The sequence below is a fragment of the Austrofundulus limnaeus genome, unplaced genomic scaffold (genome assembly GCF_001266775.1).
Source record: "Austrofundulus limnaeus strain Quisiro unplaced genomic scaffold, Austrofundulus_limnaeus-1.0 Scaffold32, whole genome shotgun sequence".
Lineage (NCBI taxonomy): Eukaryota > Metazoa > Chordata > Actinopteri > Cyprinodontiformes > Rivulidae > Austrofundulus > Austrofundulus limnaeus.
In genome coordinates, this window is record NW_013952434.1 from 2511752 (window position 1) to 2522295 (window position 10544).

Genomic DNA, 10544 nt, shown 5'->3' on the forward strand with positions numbered 1-10544 from the left:
TTAAAAAGTCTTAAATTTAACTTTCCTGGAACTGTAGGAAGCCTGTATTTCACCAAATGATCTTCATCAGAGGCTGAAATGGCTGCATCTTGATGTAATTATAAGAAGCAGATTATTTTACAGAATTCACAGACTGGATTTAAATCAGGGGAGTGGGGTGTGTCTAAGTGTGTGTCTGTGGAACTGCAGCAGTCATTTTCTATTGTTGTTTTTTATAAGTGATGTTTGCTAAATGCTAACATTGAAGAAAAAAGTGATTAATAAAACCAGGCTAATATTGCTAATGATGATTTATTTGGAACACTCCTCTGTTGGTTTTATTTCTGACGTGTTTCTTTTGTTGCATCTTCTCCAGCTTTATGGAAAACGTTGCCAACATCAAATCCAATCAGATTAAACAACTTTTGTTTTCTTTTCAATGACWTTTAATTGAACTWGTTTGCAAATMGTTGCGTTCTGTTTATGAACTGACGCAGCAAACGCTCAAATCACTTGTTTTCTCTTTCTCTCAGAAGCATAAGTTAAACACCCAGCTCCTAATCTGTCTTCTGTTCCTACATCTTGCTTCTCTCTGGATTATTGAGCTGCTAAYGAGATTATTAACCCCTGAAAGCTGCTGTGTGCTGAGTAGGGTTGGGCATAATCGTATCATGTGCAATTAATCGTCAGAAAAACATTAATCGATTACTTTTTGGCACTTGACGATTAATATGATTAATGCCACCAGGCAGAGTCCTCTCGCTGCTCCTTTATACTTCAAATATGATGAACATTTTTTAAAATAGTTCTGTAATTTATTTATCTATCAACACAATTTAAAATTTGATGTACAGCCTGAAATATGTAGTTTTGACATAATTTGGAACAAATTTTGTATGAAGAGCAAATCTTTCTCACTAAATTGGTCATGTGACCAGGACATAAGGGACTCCAGGGGATTAATCGTCAAATTAATCGTTATCGGCCAAATAACACAATTAATCGTGATTAATTTTTTTGCCAATATTGCCCAACCCTAGTGCTGAGAAAAGCAAGCCGATGAGTGTGAAGTGATGAGAGGCGACCTGAGAGGTGTTGAATGTTTTGATGATCTGCTCTGATGACTAACRCTCTGTTTCTCCCTCATAATGCTGTCGGATAGTTTACAGTCAGTGCAGCGTTCAGCTAGCATGCCTGTCATCAGGTAAGGAGAGCTCCTGGGAGCGCAGCACGTAGAGTTACATACAGAGCAGACCACAGCATGTTTGAGTTAGTCTGCATGAAACAAGGAGGTCTGAGAGGAGCGTCTGCTATCAGCGACGCCGCAGCTTCACTAATCTCACTCAGCCAGGCGGCCGTTCGGTCGGGCTCGCAGAAATCTCACCAGAAGTTTGGAGATAAAAGTCGAGGCGGACAAACYGAGCAGCATCTGGCTGGATGAGGTTAATGAACAACCTGAACATTCAATAATTTATCAGTAGTTGATGTTAAAACTTAGGTAYGATTTGTGATTTGGAATAAAAAAAAACAATCTACTGCTTTCTCTTCACGGCTAATTTTTTTTATTTCAGTTTTCAGTAAAAACATTTTTATGAGGTCACTTTCCTCCACTAAAAGTCAAACCTCTTTTTCAAAGAGAAAATATTTAATCTCTATTTTAATCCAGATTATGTGTCAGAAAAATGCAGTCACTCATGTCTCTTTCTTTTGCCTTTCACAGGAATGCACCGACTTTTAAGTCATTTGAGGAGAAAGTTGAAACACTGAAGGTAACGTATTAATGAAGTCTGAGCTGTAGAAATTCACAAAGAGCTAGTTTTATTGTTTTAAGAGTTGAAAGTTACGTGTAGATGGCTGTTTGAACAACCTCAGTGTGGATAAACCGTCCAAAATGCATCACTGCCTTCTTAAACAACCTAAATATAAAACAGTTACTCTGTTAGAAACAAGGAAGCTGCTGTTTGTGCTTCTGTATTGTTTAAAGATGATAGAAACCCACCTYGACTCAGACTAGTTGTTCTCGTCAGAATTAAACTTGATTTTCCCAAACTGAGGTCGTTCAAACATATTATTTGTTTATAACCTCTCCACAGAAGTTCACATTTAAAATATCTGACTGACTGAAGAGAAGATAAACTTTACTGTTTTTATATTAATGATTGTCAGAATGAGGAGAAATGTTGAGTTTATTGGAAATAAAGATGTTATATTTCACAGGTTGTGTTTTTTATATTGTTGTGAGGACATTTCTGGTCATTGTTAGGATGTAGAAATGAAGGGAAGTCCCCACAAAGGTAGTAAATGAATGAATAAATCAGCTCATTTTCTGTGGATCATTAAAGAAATTTCTCTCCTCAGACTAAGATCACGCCCCCCGGTGGTCCCGCCAACTCAGACAGCAGCGCTCCCCAGACCTCCGAGTCTTTGATCAACGAGTCCGAGGACTCCCCCACCCAGGACACGCCGACGCACTGAGACTGACCCACTGACCTTTTGACCCCTGCCCCCCTCTTTAACTGTGATGTGCCAGTTTCTCTCTCTGTGAAACCAGTGACTTCCAGCCTTCAGCACTCTGATTGTTCGCTCTCTCCTCCCCAACACGCGCACTCGCCTCTTCGCTTTCAGGGGAAACTGAAAGCCCGGGACGGGTCGTGCGCGTGGCTTCATGTGCGCCGTGTTTATTAAGAGTCACAGCGAGGAGCAGAAACCCTYCTTCATGTTGAGCTTCTTTCTTTTTAAATCCATTTTTGTTGCACTTTGTTCTTGTCTGCCTTTGTTTAACCAGCCAAACACTCTAGTATATATTTTTCTTTATTAAATTAACAATCAAATGTAGAAAAAGTTGCACAAGAGAAGTATTTACGCTTTTTCTTTTTTTTTTTTTACGTACGAATCAGATAGTTTACAGCCTTGTTTGTTATAAAAACTGGTGTCATGTCTACAGTTTGGGGTTGTTCCTGGTTTGCTTTGGGTTTTTGTCCAAAACCGTGAATGTATCWTATTGTGTCATTTAAACACTGTAGCTGCAGCTCAGATTTATGGGTCAGATTCTCCACTGTGTTTGTGAAACTACTGACGAGCTTCAGATTAAACCCCCTCCTCCTCCTCTCTGTTCGTTTGACAGAAAGTGGTCCCCTCGCTTAGAAAGCTCCAGGAAAACAGCCAAGATCAGCAGAGCAGTCAGAGCAAACAAGGCGTCAAGGTCCAGCCTTGACCCGAGGTGCGAACCAAATAAATGTTTCTCCCCGCAGCCGGCCAAGATCAATATTTAAACACTGGAGCTTTTGTTTCTGAGAGGGAGGTGAYACCTACCTCCTCGTGGGTTACAGTAAGAGGAAAGATTGTAAAGTTACAGCATTTCCTGTGATATTTCCTTTTTTTTTGTTATTTTTAAATCAAGGAAACTTTCAATTGTTGCGTCCTTATCGACCAAACACCTGCTCCATCAGTAGAACCGTTAATATCTGCCTCACGCTGCTTTTTATTAAWGTCTCAAAATGCCAAACAAAAGCTTCACCATTTGGCTCATGTGCAACGTAAGAAACAAGGTTAAAACTAGCCCATTTGAACACATTTAAGTTTAAATGTTAATACTTTTCCTTCTGGATAAAACGGGTGCAGGTCCTCCTCTGCTGGTGGACAGAAGGCTCAGCAGATATGCAGTGTCAAAATGTTTTCTTCTTAGATTAATAATAATAATAAAATCTTTAACACAATCTGTGACTTATTTTTGCTGATTTTTATATCCTTTTTTTGTTCTGCAGAGAAAACGAATAAAAAGCATTTAAACTGGACTCTGAAGTCATGTGGTAGGGGTGTGGAGTTCAAAATTGTAAAAAAAAAAGGTGTCACGTGCCTCTTTGATCAGAACAATAAAGTGTCAGATTATTGAGTTTAAACTGAGCTGATTCAGGTGCAGTACCAACTCTGAACACGTGAGGGYGCTAAAGGACAAACGACACAGATTAGATTATTTTTATTTTTAGTTTCCCAGCAGACTGGCTGGAGCCGGGGCTGGCTGCTGCTGCTGCTCTCAAACTGCTGTGTTTACTATCTGAAACAGAGACTCTGCAGTAAAGTTTAGGTTATTTCAAAAAATAGATCCTAGTTTTATTTATGGTTTGGTGTTTTTGTGCAACAACCACAATTTAAASGTATTTTAGGCGCCCCCTTATTTTGGATGTTGGCATTTTAAAACTATTGCACAAGCTGAAGTCTTGTTTCAAGTTGTGGCAAATGAATCACARTTGCATAATTATAAAAGACCTGTCAGAGAAGAGAAAGTTTAATTAGCTTGAGTTATTTTTTGTAATTAAAAATACTTAAATGAAAACAAATATTCCTCTAGTTATTGTGGAAGTTTTATAATTGTTGAATTAGATGCTCTTTTCTGAGCTTCTTCTCTTTATTATTATAGACCCAGTCTAAACTGTCTTTACCAGTTTCCAAAATAAAATAAAATAAAAAAAAAACAAGTTGACAATCGTTAACAAAGAGCTGCCAAAAAGTCTTTATTCAGTTATAACCAGATGCTGCAGAAACTTCTAGTCACATAAATCTCTTTGCAGAAAAGTCTAAACCAGTTTAACCAACAACGACACCGGAACGCAAACATTTCATTTACAAGAAAGATGGCAGGTTTTTTTTTTAATTTCCATTTTCTTTCTTTTTTTTAATGCACAGAGGAAAAAAAGAAAAACATTACAGGTAACAGTCTGAGATTCTTCTCGTGAAAAACAAAAGTCTTTTATATATCGATAGAATCCATTTGATAATATTGTAAAGAATATAGAACACTGAAGGTGCGATAGAATATACATTTCATGTGAGAGAACAGCTATTTATCATCTAAATATTGCGGTTATTGTGCGTGGTGGGTTGTGTTAATAAAGACGAACTCAGTGTGCGACAGCTGTGTGTGTGTGTGAATTATGGAGAAGCAGACTGGTTTAAATGTGCAGAAGAACATTCAGTTCCAACATGGCTTTGTGTGTGTGAGGTTCAAATCCCAAATCACTCTGGGATGAATATTTTAAATCTTTTTTTTTTTCTTTCTTTCAAAATACTGATATTTCCTGTTGAGGTGGAGGATGTTTGATGCCTCATTAGTATCAAAACAAAGAGTTAAACATTGTTTCTGACCTACCAGCATCTTTAAAGACACAAACACAGATGCTAAAAAAGGAAAACTGTGATTTTTAATGCGCTAGCTCCAGGGTCCTTAGTTCCCAGGTCAAACTTTAAAACCTCTGTTAATTTGTTCAAAATGTTTTAAAGCTTTAAAGCAGCTACATTCGCACAAGAATTCCCTAACTGACCTGAAGCTTCATCAGCATCAGATCCTGGAAACTTAAACACAGGACCGCAGGAAGCATCGTGACAAGAAAGGAGTTTGATTGTTTGTCCTTAAAGAAAAAGAGATTTTGGAAACAACTTTCAAGAACTCCAAACAGAAATCATACAGAATGACCAGGAGAACATTTAGAACCTGAAGAACCATGAGCCACAGAAATCAAATTGTAAACAAGAACGAAGACATTTTTTCAGTTTAATTTCAACAAAACTTTCAAAAGACAGAACAGGGAAGGTTCTTTGTTAATCTGYCGGTCACTGCCTTTAGAGACAAAACATTTAGCTGTTAAAACCTGTAGGTACGACGAGGGTTYAGATCCACTCAGGAGAAGAAAAAATCATTAAGACGGAAGATTTAATTTGATTTTTTTTCCTCGTTTTAAGATTAAAGTCTAAATATTAAAACAAAAAGTGATGTTATTTTATACCCTAGTATATAAAAGTGCACCTTGAACCCTCAGATCCAGCTGGTTTAGGAAGCACAGCAGGGTTAATTACCTCAAACTTGGTCTTAATAAACTATTTTAACTTTAAACCTGGAAAAACAACTTAAAAATAAAAACATACTTTTGTTTGGGGCTCCAATAAGCCAGTTCTCGACACGAGCTGAACGGTTTTAAAGTTCTACTTTAGATTCAGGTTAAATGTTGAATTATGATGCTGACGTAGTAACGAGKGTCAAAACTAGAGGTTGGGTTATGCAAATGAGAGCGTGCAGCTGATGAGTTGTGATTGGTGGAACAAAAAAATCAGCTGGATGCTGATTGGCTGTCATAACTTGCACAAACAAACAGACAAACAAACTTCTTGGCGGAGGTAATATTTAATGGTGTAATTTAAAGATGCTGGTAGGTTGTTTTAGTGTTAGCAAGGCTACGCTAGCAATAAAAACATTATTTCTACTGAGTCAAGCTAACAGGCTAATGAGTTTAGCTAAGTGCTTAAACTCATTTTGAGTTTAGTCGGTTATCAGTCTTTATCTAAAGTGACAGAAATGTCAGTAAACATAAAATCTGCAACAGTTTGAGCAAAAAGTGCCTTATTATTAACCAGTTTTCATCCTGCTGCTCTTTTCTTCGATAAAAGTGAGCCTGGAGATTATTAGCATAGTCACATTTGGGGCATTAAAATGGAGAATCAATAGATTTAGTTTTTAAATAAAAGCCAATTTCTGCTGTTTGATTCAAAGTTAAGTTTGTTTTGATTTCAGGTTAGCTTTATTGCTCTTGTGAAACAGAATCATGCTTTTTAAAAGTGATTCTAGCTAGCTAACGTCATTAAAACTTCCTGACATTAATAGATTAGAYTCCTCTTTATGTCAACTTGCTGCTTAAAGACTTTCCGTCAGAAGAATGGCCAACGATCACAGCATCGTGCAAAACGCCACCGAGCTGAAAGCGTGCGCGAGCCGGGCCCGAGTTCCTCAGTTACACGTAATTCAGGGATGAAGGCCGAGGCTCGGCACACAGGCTGGTGTGAAAAAGTAGCAGTAGCTTATCGTGCTTTGTCAGAATACTAGCTAATAACGTGTGAGGTATGACAGCTTGAGCATTGAAATGTTGCATTATGGCTGTAGGGTGGGCTTCTTTGGAGGGGGTTTCCTGCACAAACGCTCAACACAGACCTGCAGACAAACCAGGGAGGAGGCGCAGCGGCTGCACCGAGCAGATGGGATGTGCCTCAGGCGGTCAACTTGAAAACACACTCCCGTCATATCTCACCGATGCAAACGGCACATCATCCCCCCCGAATGAGACCTGAAGCCACGGGGACATATGTTGGGCAGCGAGGACACAAGCCGGTCCAAAATGTTCCTGTGTGTTTGTGCTGCTGAAAGACGGGTGATGAGTTGGCTGCGTGTTGTCCCACTTCATCAAAACCGACAAACGCTGCCGCCAGTTAAATACTCTGATGACAGAGGAGGCTAACACTAAGATTCTTAACCAGCTTTCTACATTTATTTACATCAAAATGAGAATAAAAAGAGCAGAAAGATGATTCGAGGCTTTAAGAGACCCGTATTTAGTTTCAGGGTTGGAAAACTTACGTAAATGATGCTGATTTGATTGATAATGTAATTTGGTTTTTTTTGCACGGTAGCATCTGCAGACATCTGGTTTTTTTTAAAGGTACAATTTACAGATGTTCATCTTCAAAATCAAGCTCAAGGTTTTGTTTAAATCCTTGATTAGATCGTTTTAAGAACTGTTTCTGCAAAGTATCTTTCACCACTGAAGCTAAAACCGTCCCTGTTCAGCGCAGAAATCAGTTGTTTATCTGTCCCGTCGTGTTCATCTACCCCCCCGGGTCAACGTCAGACAAGTGTGTTCATATTTCACAACCCAACTGGGCCAAAACTGGAGCAAACCCAGAGAAGGAAAATAGGCTGCATGTAGAAACAGGTGTACAGTCCGGGGGACACATATAAAACATTTACATTTAGAGGCTTTAAAAAATAATGGTAAAAAAAAAMCACAATATCGTGTGGAGAGGGTGGAGAGCAGCCGCTGCTAATCTGCAGGTTTTTATCAGTTTATGCTAAAGCTGGTGTCTAACTGGACTGCTGGTGACAAAAATACGCACATTTTTACTTGGAATTACAAAGTTGGTATTTATGTTTGCCTAAGTATGCAACTACAAATCATTTTTTAAAGTGTTTCACATTTCAGACACTTTTTCAACACACAAACAAAGATTGGTTCTGGATGTCCGCAACGACTCCGTCACTCATTTTTTTTGTAATGGTTGCTTGAATTGTTTCGAACATGTTCACATTTTCAGCAACACGAGAGCGAGGCTCTTCCACTCTGCCCTCTAGAACAATTAGAAACATATTTTTCCTCATAAATATGTTTTACTCTTTTTATCACCACCAGTCCTCCACTGATCGTCTTCTATAGACWMTAATTTAAATTATCTGTGAMGTCAAATTTTTGTAATAAACATGAATGCATTTTTGGAAAGGTAACCCTGATAACATATTGCAAATAAAATTTCACGCTGCTGAGATGAGCAGCTGTTGAGATATTTACATGTGAAGAAACAGGAAGTGATGTAAAAGGGGACTGTCRATGTGAACAGTGTTACTACAATAACAGACTGTAGAGAATAATGTTCCTTTAAATTATTTCGAGTCACTATCAGAAATGTAAAAGAGTCAGTTTACATAATATTTTAACAAAAAATGTTTTCTTTCTTGAGTTCCCCTTTGATGTCACTTCCTGTTTTACTTTACTGAGCCAACTTCAAAAGAAAACGCGCCCGTTATGTGACAAAATAGGTAAAATTGTGTAATTTGCAAATTTTATTTAATTTAAAGATGTTTTATTTGACTTTTTATATTTGGAGGATGCATGTCACAGGTACTTTAAGCTGTAAAAGCTGCAACGTGTCGTGTTTTATAAAGTCAAATAAAAACCCAGCGACTGCTCCCAACCCGTCGGCACCACGGCACAAACCGGACATCTTATAAAGTCAGTACCTTCCTTATTTGCATGCACATGCAGCAGTAAAAAACCAGTTAGAACAGAGCTGTGATACATCGATCGTTTGAATAAAAAGTATTAAAAAATCCAGTGCGACAGCCGTTGAGTTCTTGAGGTCTACATGATTGTTTTCAGCTCAAACAGCCAGTGAGATGAGTCCATTTTAAAGAGGGCTGGTCACCGCTCAGTGTTGCATATTTAAGTTCAAAACCGAAGGAGCTTGTGGCACAAAGGCGCCTAAAAGCACGAGTGTTCAGCCAATTAATACTGTGATCAAAGGACACAGGCTGTTTTCTTCTATGTTAAAACACATTAATATTCACACACTTTCACAGAGAAAGTGAAGCTTCTGCAGGTTCCTGTAGAAACCTCTGCAGCTCCATGTGAAAAACGGATCATTTCACTGTCTGTTTCACGTCACTCTTTACTGAGACTTCCTTGATTTCCCAAACATTTCTCAAGTGCACCACGACAGATTTTTCATGTCGACACGTTTATCTACAAGCCCTTGTATGAAGGGAAGAAAACAGTCATGTCTGGGAAAACAAAGAGGAAGGTTTAAAAAAAAAAACATCATACAAACAACAACATAGAAACAGCTTCATCTTAAGTTTGGCTCAAAAAAAGTTTGTTTACAAGTTACAGCAAAGAGTAGAAAAAGTCGTTCGGTAAGGTCTTCCAGGAGCTAAGAAAAAGGCCGAAAAGGAGGCCTCTTGAACGCAACTCACGCTAACAAACACGTCTTTGCATCACAAACGGTACAGAAAGCAGAACTCGGACCCGCCAGCACCAGGAACATTCCACAGTCGCCACCAGGGCGCGTCTCGGCGACACGCCAGAGTTTCAGCACGAAAACGACTCTACGCTCATCAAGGCACGATCGAGACAAATTCTGGAAACACAGTTTAATCACTCCTGCTGATCAGACCCCCCAACCTCCTACACACTCAGAGTGGAGCGCCCTCTACTGTCGGGTGGTGTTTCTGCAGAACGCAGGAAGCTCTGAGGACAGGTAAACGAGTGTTTTTAATCAGGGGGGAGGGGCAGGGGGCGGGGCTAATCAGCAACCGCAGAGCTGAGAGAGGCCTTCTCACCAAACATGCAGCCCTTCACTTTACCGAAAAGTGGGAATACAAAAAAACAAAACAGACGTAAAGAAGGTTCCGTGAGAAGGTAATGAACCATTAGTATCTTACCTGCAGCAGGTAGCTCTCTGTATGACCTCAGCTAAAAGAAATAGGCATCAGTTCTCACATTATTGACAAGTTATTGGCTAGTGTGAGTGCTGCCATGGCCAAATCTTTGCCATCTTTAAAATAAATAATAAATAAACTGTTATTCACATATGGTAGACGTCTATGGTTGCAAGCTAAACTTTGTGTTTGGTATATTATTGTAACAGGGCTTCTTGGCAATAAATCTTATATCATTGGAAAGTCTATTAGTTTTATTTTTAAATGGTGCCACATTTGTAAGGAACAGGCATTTGTGGGATGAGCAGTAGAGCAGAGAGGGTTTCGCATGAGAAAAATTTGCCAAATCTTCTCTGCCAAACAGCTTATTTTACTGTTTTTGTCAGGTTGTTCATCAAAAACATCCAAAACAGGTAAGATATTAACCGTTAAACCTTCCATAGAACCCCACTCCAAAACCTCTGAACTATCCCTTTAAAGATATTAAATGAGTACACTGCTTCGATATACTGTACTGCAGCTTCACCTGTATATA

General features: G+C 38.8%; 1 protein-coding gene across 1 annotated transcript in view; it reads left to right on the forward strand.

Moving 5' to 3' along the window:
* The window catches only part of tpd52 (tumor protein D52), a 15761-nt gene extending 12059 nt beyond the window's left edge, over positions 1 to 3702 (forward strand). The window contains exons 5-6 of the mRNA XM_014005858.1: positions 1700 to 1748; positions 2338 to 3702. Coding sequence (XP_013861312.1) covers positions 1700 to 1748; positions 2338 to 2454 — 166 coding nt within the window. The 3' untranslated portion in view covers positions 2455 to 3702. The remainder of the gene's footprint in view (positions 1 to 1699; positions 1749 to 2337) is intronic.
* The last annotated feature ends 6842 nt before the right edge of the window (positions 3703 to 10544 follow it).